The sequence below is a fragment of the Erithacus rubecula genome (assembly GCF_903797595.1).
Source record: "Erithacus rubecula genome assembly, chromosome: 3".
NCBI classification, from domain to species: Eukaryota; Metazoa; Chordata; class Aves; order Passeriformes; family Muscicapidae; genus Erithacus; species Erithacus rubecula.
This window is the reverse complement of record NC_136689.1, coordinates 136966143-136986165: the sequence shown is the minus strand read 5'-3', so window position 1 is coordinate 136986165 and position 20023 is coordinate 136966143. Positions and strand designations below refer to the sequence as shown.

The following is a 20023-nucleotide window of genomic DNA, read 5'->3' as shown; positions in this document are numbered from 1 at the left end:
TGAATCACCACTTCCTCTACAAGCACCAACCAGCTCAATATCCTGTAACTATGATTTAGTCTAGGAACTTTCCATACAGTATTGTTTTCATGCACATATTCTTTCATTCTTTCAGGTATTTGGTGAAGTTGAAATAGACCTCAAACACTGTCAACTTCAAGGTAAAATCCATGCAAAAATAGTATGTGATGAACAGAAAAAGGAGAACCAAGACTTAGATACAAGCAGAGGTTTTGTTAACTTAATAAAGTAAAGCATTTAAAAGAACAAAAATTTGCAGTTACACCTTGTGTGATTACTGTGTATTTGGGTAAGTGGCTGTGTACACACATGAGTGGCAATTTCCAGGTTGATACTGTACAAAGTCTGGCATTTGGTGCAACACTGGGGTGCTGACTCTGTAGGTTTGCAGTGACAAATAGAAACCACAACAACTGGAGGAAGTGAAAACTGCTCCTGGGTCTACCATCAGCACCACCCCTGAGCTGCTCTACCTGTTCCATGCCTGGCTTGTCCTTATGGTAGAGAGGCCGAGTCTCAATGTGCTCTGGGACCAGTTTGTAGCCAGCTCCAGGGATTTCTTCCCAGGCACGTAAAACCTTTAAGGAGAGATGTTCGTATGATTCAACTGGCTCCTCTATAGGAAAGAGTAAAACAAAAAGGACAATGAGAGCTGAATTATAATATTGAACTCCTTGGTAATATGTGTCATTAGTTATTAGAGGTACTCATCAAAAATTTGCTTGAGTTAAGAGGAAGGTTTTATGTATTCCAGCTAAATAAAGAAGGGCCTTGAAAGGCTTCTAATTTGCATAAATAAGGAGACCCACTGGGTTAATTAGAACATTAGCACTTAGGCAGCAGTTTTCCTGTAAAATACAGTAAATCATTCCACTACTACAGCAGCAGATTTTAGCAGAAAGATGGAAGAAACATGTCAACTACTCTTTTTACAGAAAATTGCTAATTTTTAAAGCCTGTGAAAGACAAGGATGCTTGGATTTGACAAAGCTGACAGTAAATAGGCACTAGGAGTTAACTATGGTTCCTTTTACTTTGTGATGGCAACAGCAAAGAGCGCCTTAGAAAACTGAATCACACTTCAGGGGAAGAGAGTTGAAGTCCATGGGCAAGAACATTTCACCTCCTGACCCTCTCTCCTTGGCCACTGGAAGGAATACCCAGAGAATCCCAGAGAATGGCACCTCAAGGAAGGACCAGTGCTAATACTGAAAGTAGTATGGATGTTAGAAACCTGAGAAAGCCCTTTGAGCTCCTGAATTTCTCTTTCCTCCCTTTTTGTGTGGGCTCCACACAAAAGGAGCCCAGACTTTTGAAAAGTGATATCTGCTAGATTAGAAGTGAGGAGAAGGTTAGGATTTATTTGTGTCAACAAATTGTTAGCACTTTCCTACGCATGTTGCTATGTCTGAATTGCAGATCATTGGCAAAAGACTAATTTAGAACTGAAACAGTAGGTATTAAACCCTCCCTAATGGCTCAGAGAGTGAGGAAGGATGTCATTATGAATTTTGGTTCCCTCTTGTGCACCAACATCTAATTTTAGCCAGCTAAAAGCAAGGTCTCTGGCTGCTCTTCAGACAGGCAGCCTCAGCAACAATGACACAGATCTAAAATTCTAAAATTCTAGATTCTAAAATTCTTTTTTACCTCTAGAGATGCATATTTCTTCCCATTGGCTACAGGAAGCCCTAGACTACCTGGGAGTAGTGGACAGGCAGTTGGACTAATTGTTGTAGGTCTGTTCCAACTGGACTATTATTATCCTATCCTATCCTATCCTATCCTATCCTATCCTATCCTATCCTATCCTATCCTATCCTATCCTATCCTATCCTATCCTATCCTATCCTATCCTATCCTATCCTATCCTATCCTATCCTATCCTATCCTATCCTATCCTATCCTATCCTATCCTATCCTATCCTATCCTATCCTATCCTATCCTATCCTATCCTATCCTATCCTATCCTATCCTATCCTATCCTATCCTATCCTATCCTATCCTATCCTATCCTATCCTATCCTATCCTATCCTATCCCTATCTAGTTCTTTGTTCCTAGAGCAAAGTTAGCTTTTTCCTCTCTTTCAAGTTAAAGCTGGATGGATAATTATAATTATCTCCACCTGTACAGTGGAAATGGGACTGCTTTCCTTTTTCAGCAAGCCTCTAGAGCTCAAATCTTTGTTAGTTTTACAGATCCAAATGATGGCCACCATAGAAATCCATCAGGAAATAAGGACCCAGATGTAACTGTCAGAACAGCAATCTGGATAGAAATTATTTAGAGACTGGATGCGATAAACTATTTCTGTAAAATATTGAAAGCTTGTGTATGTAAGTCCTTTGGTTTTTTGCCATCTGGTTCCATGTTTCCTTGCTTCTGGTTTCAATCATCTTATCTGACATTGGTCTGAAGCTCATTTTAGTGAACCAGAATTTTGATTGATCCTAGTGCTAGTAGTCACAGTCATCTGCTGGTGAGGAAAACAAACAACAGTAGCAGAGTAAAAAATCTCTTTCAGGCCAGGAAACCAAAAATGGATCAACTCTTCTCCCTGCAACAGTGCTTCCTTGTCAGCCTTCCACTCAAGGTGTGAGCTGTATTTTGTAATTGCCAAGAAGAATGTGGTCTAAACAAACCAACACTGATAAGGGAGTGAAGGTTTCCTTACACTGCCACAGAGTCCACTACTGACCAGCTCCTTTCACCCCCCTTGAAAGGCTCCATCCTCAATCTCTTTTCTTATTCTAAGTACAAAACTGAGTCATAGAATGGTTTGGGTTGGAAGGAATGCTCAAAGACAATCTTGTCCATGGGCAGGGGCAGCTTTCACTGATGACTGTCCCACTCCACCCCAGTGTGATATAGACACTCAAGGTCCCCATTGCTCTCACCTCTTTCTAACCTGGGAGCTCTGACAGTAAGTTCAATCCTGCCATCTGGATTCATGGACCCCACAGATAACTGGATTTACAGAGTTCTGTGTCAGTGCTTCAGAAGGGAAGTCAGAGTGGCACTAACCAAGAGGAGGAAAAACCCAACAGAGAGGAAAGACAAGTAGATAAATTAGGACTGGCAGGTAAGTTGCTGGAATGTAACTATGGTCAGAGATTTGTTTGACCTTGAGTAATTCCCTTCAAAACAGTATTTCCCTTCCCTCTGCTTCTCACTTCTTGGGTCTGTTCATTCCAGTGTTTTGATTTAGACAGAGGATACATTTTTTGAAGACTTGCTGGCTTCCCATGCTTTGATATTCTGTGGGGAAGGGTTTCTGAGCATGCACAGACCAGTTCTAAGCCAGAAGATCCAAGTGTTCCAACAGGGTCCCCTATACTCAACCAATCCTGGACATCCCATCCTTGGGATCAAGGAGGAGCTATTCCAAGGTATTCCCCAAGAGCCTCCATGGGGATGTCAAGTCATCAGCAGCAACTGTGTTACTCTGCAGATTCTTTGCAATTAAGCTACCGCAAAAGCTGATGCAGACACAGCCTTCACTGCCCAAGTTACATGAGAGAAGAGCGTTTAAGAGGCTCCAGTAATCTGACTTGAGAGCTCTCAGCACAACAGGGCTCCAGCCACACCTTGGCAGGCTCCTGGTGCTGCTGCACTGCAAAGGAAGGATGCTTCATTACCATTCTCATCCTCTGTGAAGACTGTCTGTCCCTTGAAGATTTTTGTCCCCACTTGTATCTCTCCTGGCCGCATGAAGGGACCGCTGATTCTGTAGTCCTTGCACAGCTTGGTGAGGATCTCGCTGGGCTTGGTTGCATCTCGCCATGCATTGTACCCTTCTCTGCAAGGAGGGAACAGAGAGTGGGTGAGGCTTCCCTTCAGAATACAGCACTGACAGATCAGGAATTTCCATGCAAAGATTCACTTTATGGTCAGTGGCCCTGATATCTGCTAAAACTTTTTCTTTGTCCAGCACTGCCTCTTACTTGAGACAGTGTCTGCTCAGGCCCTTGAAGATCAACCACTCCTTCCTCTGAAAACACAGGAGAAGTGAGGCAGCCTTGCTACAGCTTAGATAAAGTAATAGCATAGGCATGTTATGCAACAGAGCTTGTTCCCTTTTGTACCCAAAAAGATTTGAGTTTACTTGTGCTGCCTCCATTCAAGGAGAATTATTCTGCAGCTCCCAGATAAAAAAGGACAATCTCAGGTAATCTGGGACCTGTAATAAGCATGAAGAAAAATTTAACACTGGAGATTCAGTTGGCCAGGGAAGTTTTGGGGTTTGGTCTGAGTGCAGCTGTCTGGCAGGGCCCAGGAGCTCAGCCTCACTGCCCCACAACTCACCCCATTACAGGGCTCGTGTCAGCAGCCTCTGCTCCTGCTGCCCTTGTCCCACCTGCCTTGCTGCAATCACTCTAGATGCAGCTGATTAACACACAGCTATGTAGAGCCCTGGCATAATTTCTCTGAGATTTTTCCCATTTGCCCTTCATGCCTGTCCAAAGGCAGTTTATCAAGCAGGTATGTTGTAAACATCAGCTGTTTACTATCTAAAATACTTCTTGAACCAACAGTCCTGTTAATTTAAAAATATCCACTTCCCACTGAGGCTGGCAGCTACCCAAAGCCACCACTAAGCTCTTTGGTGAGTTTTAATTAAAATACCCTCTGTGGCACTTCTGTGCTGGAGAAAGCATAATATCTGGAACACATCTGTAATTTCTCCTCCAAGTCAAGTCACTCACTGTGAGCTCTGTTGCTGCCTGAAGAAGCACTTACATTTCATATTGACTCTGTAACCCACAGGTAGCTCGATGTCTGCTGTAGAAACGATTTTCCAAATCAATTTTAGTCTCTCCAATAAGATCATCTGTCCCAATGAAGTCATGGTCATAGATCAAGACTCTGAGCAACGAATCCTTGGGGAATGTAGCTTGGATTTCAAATGATCTACAGGAAAAATTGAGACCTACATGAAGTCAAATCAATTTTGAAGCCTAAAAGGCTAATTAATGCCATGCAAACAATGTGTGAGTGGTGTCTCTTCTAATTCACAGTGGACTTTTTTGGTAGTGCTTTTTGCTTCAATTAAATATTTGAACATGCTGGAAACACACAGTGCAGAAGTATATTCTTTCTCCAGCTTTCCTAGCACCCTGTCCTAAGATTGTTCCTACAATCCTGGATTCAGTAATGCTAATAGAGCTGGATGTATGAGCTCTCATACATTTTTCAGAGACCACTAAGGGACATCTAAGTTTGTTTTGTTTTCTTGCAAAAACTGCGGGTTAAATATTGAATATAGGAATTTGGAGGCACCCAACAAAATGATCAGGCAAAAGTTTTAAATAAATCTCAAAAAAGCAAAGATAAGAACTCCCTTTCCAATTGGTGCATTTTTCAGGAATCAGTATTGTTAGGATGTTATGGGAAGTTGAAAATATAAATGTGATTGTAAAAGGGGATTGACAAATTGGCTCCAGATTTCTCCAAAGCACAGAAAAAAACCCAGAGCTTTATCTCCTGAATGATGAGTTTTACTTTTCCTCCTGTTCTAGGGGTCTTTCAGTCCAAAATAATATAGTTTCTCTGTCTTAATGTTCTTCCACTCCAATTCAAAATATTTTCAACCTTCTTAAAATAGGGAAATTTACTGAAAAAAAATCACAATTATCACAATTAGTATTAAAAATATAAATAACTATAAAGCATTGATAATAAAAACAGGATATTTACTGATTGCTTGCCCCTGGCTCCCCCATTCAGAAGGCTGAGTTTAAAGAGTTCATATTTCCTAGAAATATGAGATTTACTTAGCCCTCTATTCAATCTGAAACAGCAACAAATATTGTGAAATCAGACTTTACTGTTCTGACATTTATTTTGCTTTAAACTTAATGATTACATTAATTTCCACAGACAATTGTCATTTGTTGCCTCATTTCCTCTCATGCATCATTTTGCAAAAATCTCTCACAGATTGCATTACTTGGTATGTTTTGAGAGGTATGAAAATGAAATATTTCATTGTCATACAGTGTGACACCAATTCCCAGCGTTTTAATCATCAGAATTACAAAACATTCAAACAGGCAGAAATCAGCATATAGCAAACACTTAGTAACAGAAACAGTGGTAGCAAGAGATAAAGCACAAATTACACTGAATACTAAAATAAGTCAACACTGACCTTCCAAATATAGGGTTTAGCTGCTTGGGGATGTAGTTTTCCCTGTCTTTAATTTCTGTGTTGCCCAGACTCAGCACAATGTACGGATCTGATTTGCCATCTGGATCAGCTGGGCTGAGGTTAAATGCCTATTAAGAAGAAAAATTGTGTCCTCAAGAAGTTTGCTTAAATACAGCAGGGTCCCTACACAGGACTAGGGTTTTTCTGCCCAGTCCTGGGTGTTCTGGAGGTTCAGGGGCTTTGCCTGATTCATGTAATGTAAAATTTGGCTTGTAGTTTTGTAGGCTACTAAGAAAAGATGACCTGGAGGGGAGGAGAGTTTGCAAGCTGGAATTGTTGTTCCATCACTAGGGAGAGGCAATGCTAAGGAAGAGGCTGCACTAGTGCAGGTAGGATTCAGAAAAGATTTACCTACAGATTTTTGAACAATGCAAACCAATTCTTTATAGAATCACAGAATTGCTAAGGTTGAAAAAGACCTCTAAGTCTTTACATTCATTCAGGAAGTAAAACAATCTCTTCATATTTTTTGTTGCCACAGTCTCTCTGCATGCCATCTTTCTGTCTTAGATTACCTACAACTCTCTTGTTTCTTTGAAATACCAGTTTCTTCTACCCATTTTACCTCTGACACCATTCTCTCTCATCTTGTGCTCCATATTTCCAACTGTATTGGCTCCAAAATTTATTCACATGTAGAGCTTTCATAGTATGCTATTCACAGCCCCTCAAAAATATGCTACCTTTTCCCCCTTAATGAGGTTTTGTCTAAATGTGTGTCACTTTGAACAACTCTACTCATTAGAACTGACTGCATTTGCATCTTGTGGCTGGAACAGTTGTCTATATTATGTTGGTTATATATCCAGAGCTTTTAGTCTGAGCAAGTAAAGTGATTCTCCTGTCTTGCAGAAATCACCAGATTTATCGTGAGGAATATCTATAACATTTTATACTCTGAAAACTCATTTCTACAGTATGAAACATTGTCTGAAATATGACCAGAAAAAAAAGCAAACCCCAAGGATAAGGATTTTCAGAAGCTTCATTGCAAAGACACTTAAACTGAGTTGAAAAGAAAAATCCAAGTTATTTCAAGATCAAAAGAGCATCTGTCTACTTACTGCCACAATATAAACCCTGATGAGGACTTTGACAGAGTGGTTTGGGGGTATCCCCTGCAGGATGTGGGGCTGCCCTCCATCCAGCAAGCTGCCATCCTCAGGACTTGGGTATATGCAGAAGGACCCCTGGAAATACATTGACTTTTATCTCCCTTGAAAACAGATCAAGTGCAATTAAAAAAGCAACTCTTTGAATGAAAAATAAAACATAATTCATGCAACTTCTTTTGTGGCAGCCCTCACAGAGAACCCAAACTGCATTGCACTAAACATCACCTTTTAAAATGTCTTTTCTCTAAAATATGGTACTGTCATATCTAGATATTTACAAGGAGTACCTCCATGCCTATTAACTATTTAAAACTAATACCTGTAGGTGTTCTAAACACAGTTTTCTTATCATTAATTTTTTAAAATAATATTTTTACCTTAACTGTATATTGGCAAATTAATAATTCCATTGAGTAAGTTTCATAACTTACTCAGTGTGACAGGAATCCAAATGTATTTTTGCAGCTCATATAAATCAATATCAACTCATGTTGCTGAGTAGCTCATACTGCCTGAAAACCACAAGTCATTTGGACAGAAATCTGAATTGCAAGCTGATTGAGATATCAATGGGTTTACTCAGTTCCTCTAAACTAAAAACAAATCCTAATAACATTACTCAGGCTTTGAATTTTTCAGATTGCCTGACAGAGCCCTGGGTGAGGCTGTAGCTGTGGGGGCCTACACTTAAATTACACAAAATTGCATATATGGTTCTATAATTGATAGTGTAGAAACCAAGCTGCATTAATGAAATCTGGACATCATAATATATCTCTGCTTCCCCTTCAGTAATTTCAAACTCCTTGTAATTCCCTATTGCAAAACAAAAGTGAATGCCTGGTGCTGAATGATGCTTTTTTCTCAGATAATGGGAAAGGAAAAAAACTTGACTCTGCACATAATAAAACGAATTATATTTACAATAGACTATAAATGTATATTTCTTTCATCCCTAGCGTACCTGAAATAAATATTAAAACCTGAAGTCTCTAAATTGCCCATTTAATCAACATTAATGCTTACCTTAAATTTTCCTATTATTCTGTCTTCAGCATCAGCATGAACTTCATCATTAGATTTTCCTCTGAAGAGCTGGAAAGTTTTCACCCAGTCCTCAAAGTTATTAAATTCACTCTCCAAGTCTCCTTCATAAATCTTTGAAAATAGAAGAATGCTTATATTTTGTGGTGCAGTGAATATATTTATAGCAAAATTTTTATTAGAGAATGAATAGAAATTCATTTTGACCCAAAATGCAGACTTCAATAAAAATCAAGGTTTGCAAAAGTCCTTGGGGAAAAAAATTCCCTGTTTAAAACAGGACCAGTTTTGTCCTCAACCAAAGTCTTTCCCCAACTATTGAAATAACACATTAATACAGCAGGTGGAAGTTAATCTGGAGGGACCAAAATGAACATTTGTAAGCACTGGTATGAGTGAAAAATTTGGGATGTGCTGTTCTTTGCTTCTGTTTCCTTGCACTGTTCCTTTGTTGAACTGACCTATTCTTTTGTGTTAATGTGTCAAATCTTGAAAGTAAAGCAGACAATAATAAAATGCTGTGGGGACAGTGCTTTAGGATAGCTCAAAGAACCAAATAATTTTTCAAAGAGCACATTTTTTCAATACTCTCCCCCAGTAACTTATCAAGCATGAAATAGAAGGGCCTATACTACTGTCATCCCTTAAAAAATGGAAACAGCAGTTTCAAATCTCCATTTATTCAGCAACAATCTAATCCAAACTGTCCTAATCTTTTCAAATCTCTCATCCCTCCAGACAGTTTGCACTACCAATATAGTTTTCTTTTAATCCCTTCTATCATTACCCAACCAAATCTAATGTGAGCTGAGTATTATTTCCCATCAGGGAATCATCCATCACCCATCCCAGCAATGCTTTCCATCTCTTTTTTAAGACATTCTTAATAGGCTGCAATATTTCTAACATGAAATTTGGGATTTCCAACTGCAATATTTTACATGAAAACAACAAAACAATTTCACTGAAATCTCTCTGTGTTTGTCTACACCAATAAATTCTATGTTTAAGACCAAGTGGGCTACATCCACCCCATGAAACCTAGGTTTCCTCTGTGCCCCTTGTGCTGAAGGGCATTATCACTATAATTTAGTGTGTTTTATTCATTTTGAAGCATCTGAAATATATATAAGGAGGTTTTGCCAAGCTCAACTGCTGATGTCAAACTTCAGAGAGGCAGTGAATAACAACAGCCTTACCTCAGTCTTACTTTTCTCTTACCTGCAGTGTTGCTAGGTTTGGAGTTTCCTTCTGTATCCTTTTTAAAGTCTTATCCTTCTTCTTTCTGTCTGGCTCATCCTCTATGGTCAATGCTATGTGGTCAGAAGTCTGTTTATCTGCAGAAATTTAATGACATCACATATGTTTTAGTAATCAAACCACATAAAATGCTTCAGACAAGGATGCAAAAGACATTTTTTAAAGAGTCCCTCCTTGCTCTATTCTCTATTCCTCTACTGCTGGACCTAGGGCTCTTTCACCACTGGTCCTCCCAGGCAGAGAGGTTGCAATTTATTTTCTGTGTCTCCCAGTGCTCATAATGAGCTTGTAGGACAAGTGATGGTGTCCTGCATCACCCACTCCCTGATGGGCACCTCCCAGACCACCCTTTTCCTCCCTCTCTGACTCCTTCCCAGTGCAAATAAACAGATCTTAACAGCTTTCACAGAAAATTTAAGGTTTATTTAAAATTGAAAACTGTTGTTTAGGCTGACAGCTACTTCAGATATCAGGATGACCCAAGTTCTTTTCTGCTTAAGGATATCACAAAATAGGGTGAATCTCACCTGGTGGAAGCCTAGAAGTGTAAGAAATGGGAAGAAGTACACCAGACTAAAGTCAAAATCCAAACACTGAGAGGGGATCTCTCAACAAAAAGAGGGTGAGCCCTCAAAAGTCACACTGAGATTATTCAGTTCTTCGGCTGAAATCTGGATTTTGAGTTCACTTTACTTTCATTTTTTTTTTGAGTAGTTCCTGTGTGTTTAACAGCACTAAATACTTAGAGATACATATTTCATGTCAGAGATGACCTTTTTATATAATGCTTATCATCACAGGAGAAAATTTGTAACAAAAATTATTAGAAGAGAATTCACAAGGTGTGAAATCATCAGCCTGAACCAATATGCCACAACTGCCTGAGCAGCCTATGGGTGGATGTCACAACTGTAAATGAACATCACATTTTTGTAGAACATTTTCTATGTAGATATTTCCTCCTTTTGGAGGAGCTTCACTCAGAAACTGATCTCCTCATCTCTCAGCAGCCCTGATGATCACTAAAGCACCATTATCTGCTATTCCCAAGATGATGTCATGTGATATTTAGGTCACATCTTCTATTCAAAGCAACCTCAACATCTCCATAAACCTTTAAATCACCTCAGTCACTGAGGAGTGTGGTCAGCTCAGGCATGAAAAGTTGATTAGTTTCATTCTGAATAGCACTTCTGTGCAAACATTAAATATTTTTCTATTTTCCCAGCCTTCTCAAGCAGTCATATTTGTCCAAAAATAAAATTTTCCAGTGTTCAGTTTGATTGTGGCAGGACCTGCTGAGCCATGGAATATACATGTATGGAGACAGACAGACACACACACACAGAGCCTGTTTCTGGCCAATTCTTTTAAGTTATTATGAAAAAAAAAAATCTTTAAACTTGATCTAGATAAGGTTTTTCCAGCTATGAAAATAACACACATGACTGCAAGCAGAAGCTCTTTCTGCATCATTGATCCTGAGCTGGATTTAAAATTTAGAGGAGTTTCTTTTCCAGAACCTGTTACAAATACAGCCTAAGATCACAGTAATCTTTACCTATTATTTTACTTTGCTAATCTTTGTGCATGGTGTTTGAATGACAGAAAACTCATGTTAATCCAACTCTGGCTGTGAAGTTTTAACCTACCCATCATCTGATTAGCTGCAGAGGAAAAAGCCCAGCAGACCAACAGTACTCTGTTCCCAGACATTAATTGTTGCCAGTTAAATAGTAGGGAAGTGATACTTGAGGAAGTATTGGTGCAAAATAGTAGAAAAATGGAAATAATTTACTTACTGTCTTCAGGTTTTCCTTCACTGGAAAAAATTTCTTTTGCCTTTCAAAAGAAAAACATGATGGACAAACTCATCATTACGAGTGTATTACCGAAAGGGAATCATTCACCAGTACATCTACTTTTACAACATTGCTCATCTGTGAGAGTTTGGGGCATGCTGGGTGACTCACCTTTTGCATTCTGGACACAGAAGCATAGTATTTCGACCACCAGTCAATAACATTTTCAGCTGATTCATCTGCAATGGTTCTTTTTCTCCTCTTTGTTGATCGTCGGATGGATTTTTTCATATCCTACCAAATGGTAGCAAAAGCACTAGAACTGATTAAAGCTGATCACCTAACTCATGACATTAAGCATGACCAGCTGTACACACAGAAAATCTCAGCCTCCAAGAGTTAAATAAAATGCAATATGAATTCCTGTCTCTGTCTTTTATTCCAAGACACTTCACTGTGACCATCATATTATTAAAGCTATCTTTGTATTTTTTACTGACATGCCATGACTTTAAACATTGGAGCCACAGGAGTAACCCATAAAATAGACAAATCTACAAAGATAATACATAATGATGTTTCAAGGGATGCAAATGTTCACATACAAATTAGCTTCTCCCACTTGATTCTGCAAGTATTTTATGAATCTATTACTTGAAGTAATGAAACCCTGTGGGGTCAAAACTGCATTGTTAATTAGTCCTCTTGAGAGCCAGCAAGATCATGTGGGTGTCAACATCAGTATTCAAAATCTCTAAACCTGGGGTCAACAGATTACCCCTTTATAAGGAAGGGCTGAAATCAGCCAGACTGCAGGAGGAAGTTAGCTGGTAATTTTAGCTGCACCCACCTTCTGTTTCTTCTCTTTCCCTGGCCCAGAGGCAGCGTGCTCTGGTTCAGTGGCAGGAATTGCTGTGGGGGATGAGTCTGGCTCCACCACAGTCCATTTGCCCTGCTCCACCTCAGCGTAGATGTCATCAGCTAAAAATGGTTCTTCTCGGGACAGCTCAGCAGGCTGGGATGGCTCAGGTGAATCTGAGATTGAAACTTTGCAAGTTAGGTAAAATTTTGCCAGAAATACTGTCATAGCATTTGGTGATCATCAAATAATCATGTGACTAAGGGTTTGATCCTATGCTCAACACTATGAAGTACACTTCTCAGTGTAAAACTCTAAGAAGGTGTTTTGTCTTTTTATTTGGGGTAAGAATGGAACACTTACCTATCTCAGCTTCTGCAGTGTCTACTCTGTCAGGTCGAGCTTGAGGACCTAATGGGGCTTTACACAGGAATTGCTTGAGACAATTGATGGTGTGTGTTCCAACAAGAGTACTCCTCCCAAACGCTCTCCAGTCCACCACACAGATGCTTAGTGGTGGATGCAAGAGTTCATTTTCAGGCAGCTCCTAGTGCAGGAGACAGACAGCAGCAGGAGAGAATTGCTAGAGAGCTTAGAACACATAGAATAGGATATTTCTCATGCACAGTAAGAAGGCTTCTACTCCTCCCTCCCTCCTCTGCTCCCTCTCTCCCTGCCTTCTCCTCCTTAGCTATGAACATGTTCATAATGCAAAATGCATTCAGCATAGGGAACATGATTTAGGTTTTCTGCAAAATCAAGAGAAGGTTTATTCTTTTAAATACAGGGTGGACTGTACAGACTGTACTGCTGAGATTAATCCCATGCTCCCATATTGAAGCATCTCTTGTTAGAATAAACTGGGAGAATCAGGAGCATTCAGAGGGATGGAATACAGTGTTGGAAGTTGTGAGTCTTAATTCCACTGCTGCTGTGTTGAAGGCTATTAACCCTATGTGCCTCAGGTTGCCCAACAACAAGATGTGGACCCTGGGTGGTTATATGCCTTATAGGTTGAACTACCAAGAGGAAAACAGCACTTAGGACAATACAGTAGGAGCTAAAAATACTATAGAAACTGTACTTCAGTATCCATGTTATTGTTTTAATATATGTTTCTCAAAAGCAAATGGAATAGACTGTTTTATTCTGAGGGTGACTGATTATGAAGGTGCCAGCTCTTATAAACCAACCAACAGGTGATACATTACCTTGCACTTCATAAAAGCAGGTAACAATGTGAGAAGGTCCTGAGCTCATAAGCCATAAATTATCAATCCCTTTAATAGCCCAGTAACACACAAAGGAAGGTTGCAAGTATGGAAAGAAAACAAGGAAACTGAACACTACCCAGCAAAATTGGAAAGGAGGAGGAAACATACTAAATATATTTCTGTTAGCTGCCCACAGGTTCCAACCTATTAGTAAAAATCTGTTTGCAACTTATTCTCTTATCTACTTGGGACTTAATATGAAGAACTTCTTATATCACATGGTTGTAGCAGAAATCTTTTAAAGCATTCATGAGAACTGACATCCCTTAGTATTTAATCAAGACGAAAGAAATTATTTAACAAGAAAGGAAGGATAATGGTAATTAACACCTTGTCCGACCAGAGAACAGACAGGCAAGGGGCAGCATGCTGTACACACCACTTCAAACCAGTCTGCAAGGCCAGTGAAATTGGGATTTTTCTTGTAGCTCTGTATGACAGAGGATTTGACTCCTTTCCCTGCGCACTCGATGAGAACCTGGGGCCGATCTACCGAGAGGAGCTGGACTTTCTTCAGCTCTCGGACACCCCAGAACAGGACCTGTGGTGTGCAGAGAGAAACACTGTTAGCCTGCACAAACCCTGCCTTGGCACAGGGAAATGGGCTGGTAAGCAGGTGGTGTGAAGGCTGCAGGAGTGGCTGTGAACTATGGGGTGGGCAGCATCAGGCATTGCAGTGATAGGAAAAGATTCCACTTTTCCCAGTTTTCTAATATAAGAATACTTTGGACACAAATCATACAAGAGAGAAGGGCAGGGAAGGTATATACATTTGTACACAGGCAGAAGGCAGTGTTTGCCTGAAGTTTGGGACCCAGAAAAAGCCTGTGAGATAGCTGATGCCAAACTTCAGCTCCAGGGATGTCATTTGCAAACAGAAACTCTTCATCTCCTATGGACACTTCCTTGGATGCACAGAGTGTGGATCCACCAGCCATGCTCTGCCACAAGAGTAATCCCTTCCCAGCAGGTCAGGATTGAGACACAGCCCCACTGTTCCCCTCAGTGGAAATACACCCTCACATGCCCTTTATATGCTGTTTTCATGTGAATCCTATTGATCAAGATTGTAAAATCATCAGTTACAATTCAACAAGACAATAAAAGGACATGAGATTAGGAAAGGGAAATAGTCAAAGTATCTCACCTCCACCCTGTATTTGCTTAAAACAGGCCGTATGTTAGCTGGGACTGGGTAAATCTGGGCTATATCTGGTGGATCCAGTGGGGGAAGTCTGTCTGGATCTGACTCAGGAATCTGAAAAATGAAGGAGTTATAACTCAGGATGGTTTTTGGAAGAATAAAAACAGTATTGGAAGTATCTGTTGATAATGGCACATAGCACACACCAATTTAAGCAATTTTATAAGACAAGTTGCAGAGCAGAACAGTTGTGCTGTAAAAGGAATGCAACTTGAAATGCTCTCTCTCATGCTGTGATGCTAAAACTTACAGCAGAAAAAGTATTCAATAGATTTGGGTTATGTGCCTTTCTGAAAAAAAGCTCCTTTTACCTTGTAGGACATAGTTTACCCTAAAGACATGTATGTACTGAAGCATGGTAATTCTACTTACTAAAAATGGAAAGCATAATGGTAATTTTATTTAACAAAAATCCTGACTGCTTAGAAGAGTTCCACAGGAAGATTCTAGATGTGATTGTAGTTAAAAAGAGCTGGGGAACAGACAGTGCACATCAGCAAAACCACATATTTGCTGGAGAGACATAATAGTCTGCATCTACTATGGAATAACGTTCCTGCAATACTGCATGCTCTCACATTTGAGAACTTCCAAACCACCTTTCCAACATTGGGCTTAATCTTCTCTGTGCAGCTACTAAACTCTTGTGGCAGGCAGCACTTCTGTTTTTTGTGTGTGATTGCACATGAACCTGCCCCACGTTCAGGAGCATATTTGGGTGTTCATGACTGCCCTGCTCCAGCTGGGTGGGAGGAGAGCAGACTCCACAGCAGCTCTGAGGCATGACCATCTCTGCCTCTTGCTGTGCTCCAGGCTTTGCTGCCTGCTTGGTGCATCTTCTGTGACAAAGCTTGTTGGATTGGTTCATTTCCTAACATCTTCCTAATTTTTAGCTGAGTATTTATGACCATCTCATTCCCTAACAGGACAGATCTGAAGCCTGCCCTGGTTTAGAAAATTCTTACATAAAACATTGGAGCCAGCACATGCTGATGAATCCTGTCAGAAGCTCAGGCTGTGGCAGCAGGGAACAACAGAGCTCTTCTCAGCTTCCTCTTGGAGCATGGTACATAAGGAGCACTGTACATGCAGCTTGTGGAAAAGAAGCATAACTTCTGGAGGGCAGCAGTGCTCCTAAGCTAACTTGTCACTACTGAGAGGTGAAGCAGGGAGATACAGCTCACAAAGGGTCTGTGAAGTTGAAATCTGCTTTATTTAACCAGGCTGTCTACATACAGTTGTGTGTGTCAGATCAATGTAAGGGAGAAAGGATGTATTCCTTGGCACATTGTAGGTGGAGGAAGAGATGGGTGGAAAACATAATATCTAGAAGAGCACCTGCAGCAGAGGTGAATATTCACATATTACCAGCAATAATTCACATGCACGTGCAATCTACATTTTATCAGTAAAAATCCAAAGCAATTAATTTAATAACTGCAAAGAACAAAAGGTGAAAAACAGTCTAGCACTCAAATGACAGCAGAGTGAAATACCTGCATGAAGGTTCACAAAGGGATTTTGCTTTTTTGATTAAAAGAAAATCAATAAACCTTGAGTTTGTTCTGAGCAAAAGCAAGACTCTCAGTATTCATTAGTCTGTATTTTTTTAGCATACTCCTTTGAATGCCAGGATGCTTCACTGTAAGATTAATTTTATCCCTTCAGCAAGACACAGCACTAATTTTGAAAGTAGAAAGGAGCATTCACTTTGTACACTCTTCAGCTGAACCAAACAGTACCTGCAGATCAGAGTTATTAAGGATGCTATGTCATAGGAAAAGTTATGGGTTCAGAATGAGAATAAATTAGTAATGAGAGATTTTTTTTTTCCTTCCTCACACAGAGCACCATCAGGAATCCCCTGCTGTCAGAAAATGCCAACAGCATATCAGCTCTTGGAGTGCTTTGAAGCCTGGCAGTTCTATTTCATGAAAGAAATGAAATCTTGAAATCACAGAACAATGTGTAACAAACCCTCAGGCAAGGAGATAGGATAAAATAAAATGCAATTGAAAAAATAAAGGAAATTTGGAAAAGGAGTGAATACAGTAAATGGATTGAGATTAAATTATTACTGCATTGAAAAGAACAAAAAGTGGCCAAAATCATGCTCACTGAAATCTCAAAATGAGGGAACAAAGTGAAATGAAGAGAGAAGAGAAGAAATTGTTGAAATTAAATGCTTGAGGGAAAAAAAAAAAAAAAAAAAAAAAAGAGTGAGAAAATTCTGAAACAAAGTGAAAACAGTAAAATGGAATGGGATGGCATGAAGTTCAGGAAAATGGACCAAACCTTGCCAAATGGGCACTCACTAAAATAGCAAGAGTTCATTTCCTTTCATGAAATGAAACTGTCAACTTTCTAGAGAATTCTTAGGAATATATTTGAATATATCCCTTAAATAGTGATGTTTCTTAATCCCATGAGTAACAAAACAAAATATAATATAGAACTCTTTTGTTACCAAAAAGTGAAATCACAGAAAGGTTCACTCACACTTCTATAATTCCATAGATTTAAACCATTGACAACTGGGACTAAGATTGGACCCAGCCACACTCAGTCTGCTCTCTGAGAAGGAATTTAGAAAGCAAGAGAATCCTTTCTGCACCTTGTGACTCAGCAGGAGGGCTTCTCTAAGGAAATTTGTCTGAAGCTCTGATTCTCTCCTGCAACACCACCATAATGAGGAAATATTCCACATGGTGTTATATTTCAGGCTTTCACCAAAAACATAAATAGCTATAATGATTAAAAGCCTGTTTTATCTGTAAAACATGTTATGACATTCCACATTTTTCCCATTTCAGATTTCAGAAAAAACTGTTGTAAGTTTTCAGCAGATGGAAGTTACCTTTAACTGGTGAATTTCAGTGACATTTTCTGAAATCCTGGCATGATAGACCCCAGTCCTGCACCTACCAGGACTGATTTTCCTTTTGTCTTGCAGCTAGAAACTATGTAATGCTTCTTCTAATATATCAGGGGTATCTGAAAACTCAGCCTTCCTAATCCAATCCTATTATTCACCATTTAATTTTTCTAAGAGTGAAAGCAGTATTGGGAGCTTCAAGGTTGGTAGTCAGGGTTATGGGCTACTCCAAACAGCAGGTCATTGCAATGCAATGGGATTTTCTCAGTTCCTCAGGCCAGAGCACAGTTTAGGGCAGGGCAAGTGACAGGTGAAGGAGGTTACAGGGTGTGAAGGGCTGGCAGTGGTGTGTGTGTGGCCAGTGACCCCTGCCTGGGCACTGTGAGGCCAAATGGCTCCAGTTCCTATTAATTCAAGATGGTCATGGACCCTGATGCCATGCCCAGGATGTAAAAGTGTAATTGTTGAGAAATTCAAATTTACCTCCAGCAGCTCAAATGTGGCAAGAAGGTCTCCTCCTGAAAGGCTTCCACAGTGCACTGGGTGGTAACAAAGTTTTGGTGGTTCATAGTTTTGATGAGCAAGTCTCACCACCGGGGCAGCCACTGTAGACCCAATATATTCTGGCTTACCCTAAATAAAGGAAAATACAGGGGTCAAATGAATCTGGATTTCACAATAGTTATAGGAGCAAAGATGATGCAGAGCTTAGTATTTGTGGGAAAAAACCTTCTGAAGGAAAGGCCTAGGTAAGATGCAAGGCAGCTATGAAAAGGAAGAGCTGAGTATTCTAAGGATCCAAAATTTCTGAGGTCTAGATTTAGTCAGTGAGACTGAATCAGAGTCTACATGGTCTTGATCCAGACTTAGACACAATATTTACAGCAGTGTTCAAGGGACCTGGGAGCAAGATGCTTCTGATTTCTGTAGGCTGATCTTTGGGAGCAAGATTCACTTGGGGAAAATACAGAGCCAATCTTTGCAAGGCATAATAGTGAATCTCAGGGCTGTTCTCAGATGTTAAACTGCAATCCACAGTAACACTGAGCTCTGTTCAGCAAGATGATCCATTTAAAGCCTATTCAGTGACTGAGCTTTGCTTTCATGCTTGCAGTAGGATGTAAGAGCCCAGGTGTTTAGTGAGAAGAATTTTGAGTTTACCACTGCATCATCATCATACAGCTCGATGACAATCTCCGGGGGGAACTGGGTGATCTCCTCTTTGTCACCATGAAGCACAATGCTGTTGAAAAGCAGTGTCTGGTTCCAGGTGGGGGATAATGTCTGAGGAATGATCTAATGGAAGAGAGGAAATGTTTAATGAGCTGTTTGGTTGAGTGACCTTCAGAAGGACATACTCACTCATCTGCTGTTGCCCCCCTTTTCCACAGCCTGAACAATGCCATATCTGAGACACCACATTTTTCAGCAGCTCCTCCCAGTCAGGAAAATGCGAATTTTTTACTTTGAAGTTGGTACCTCCAATTTCTCAATTTCTCTGTTTCCCACACAAATCCCTAACAAGCATATCAATACATGACAACCACTGTGTAGACAAACTTCAGTATTGAAGATAGAGGAAAGCTGTTGCTTTAGGAAATCAGGTGCATGCCAAGTTCTATTAAAGTAAAGCTTTTGCGCTAACTGAGGCCAGTTTTCACTTCTCCAGGGCACATTCTTTAATCTTATTTTTAGTTCTGTGTAAGAACATTTAAAACTTTATAAAAAAAGAAAGAAGACATTTTCATGAATCACTCACAAGAAATCAAAAGTTTTTTAATTTGTTGTAATTTGAATTAGGTGGATTCTTACAGCATTTTGTCATAAAGAACTTTTTAACTGTCTAGAGAGAATATATATTTAACAATATAAATAAAGAAGAAAAATGTGCCAACTTCAAAATTACTCATAACCTGCTATCATTCTTTTGAATGGAAATAAGGTTCTTTGCTACCATTTATTGGCACTTGGCTGACACTCTTATGAAAACATTCAAGTAATCAACTGCAATATTTTATTCAAGCAGTGAATAAACTTAACACTTCTGAGCCTACAAACACCTATTTTTCCTGGCCAAATTGTACTTTCCAGAATCTGGTGCATCTAGACACTAATTTAATTGGATTCATTCACCATCTTCTATTAGAAGTTAAAATCACATTACAGGAAAAAATCAATTAATAATCCTGAGGCAAAAGTAGCACAAGCAGGCATTTACAATTTAGAGGAAGATTTTTCCTTTGCTCCCTTTGACACATGCAACAGAAATGCTTTGTAACAAAATAAAATGTCAGGGGAATTTTAGAATTAATTCAATTAAAACAGTCTTCTGAAGTTTTAGGGGAAGGGGCTGGA

General features: G+C 39.7%; 1 protein-coding gene across 2 annotated transcripts in view; it reads right to left on the bottom strand.

Moving 5' to 3' along the window:
- FER1L6 (fer-1 like family member 6) overlaps positions 1-20023 on the bottom strand; it is a 63974-nt gene that overhangs the window by 9068 nt on the left and 34883 nt on the right. For both annotated transcript variants that reach the window (XM_079299770.1, XM_079299771.1), the window contains exons 21-35: positions 18830-18964; positions 18152-18301; positions 14737-14847; positions 13969-14130; positions 12679-12862; positions 12307-12491; positions 11628-11750; positions 11457-11496; positions 9616-9731; positions 8377-8508; positions 7300-7425; positions 6176-6303; positions 4765-4935; positions 3663-3823; positions 495-637 (exon numbers count right to left, since the gene is read on the bottom strand). In XM_079299770.1, the coding sequence (XP_079155896.1) occupies positions 495-637; positions 3663-3823; positions 4765-4935; positions 6176-6303; positions 7300-7425; positions 8377-8508; positions 9616-9731; positions 11457-11496; positions 11628-11750; positions 12307-12491; positions 12679-12862; positions 13969-14130; positions 14737-14847; positions 18152-18301; positions 18830-18964 (2067 nt within the window). The remainder of the gene's footprint in view (positions 1-494; positions 638-3662; positions 3824-4764; positions 4936-6175; positions 6304-7299; positions 7426-8376; positions 8509-9615; positions 9732-11456; positions 11497-11627; positions 11751-12306; positions 12492-12678; positions 12863-13968; positions 14131-14736; positions 14848-18151; positions 18302-18829; positions 18965-20023) is intronic.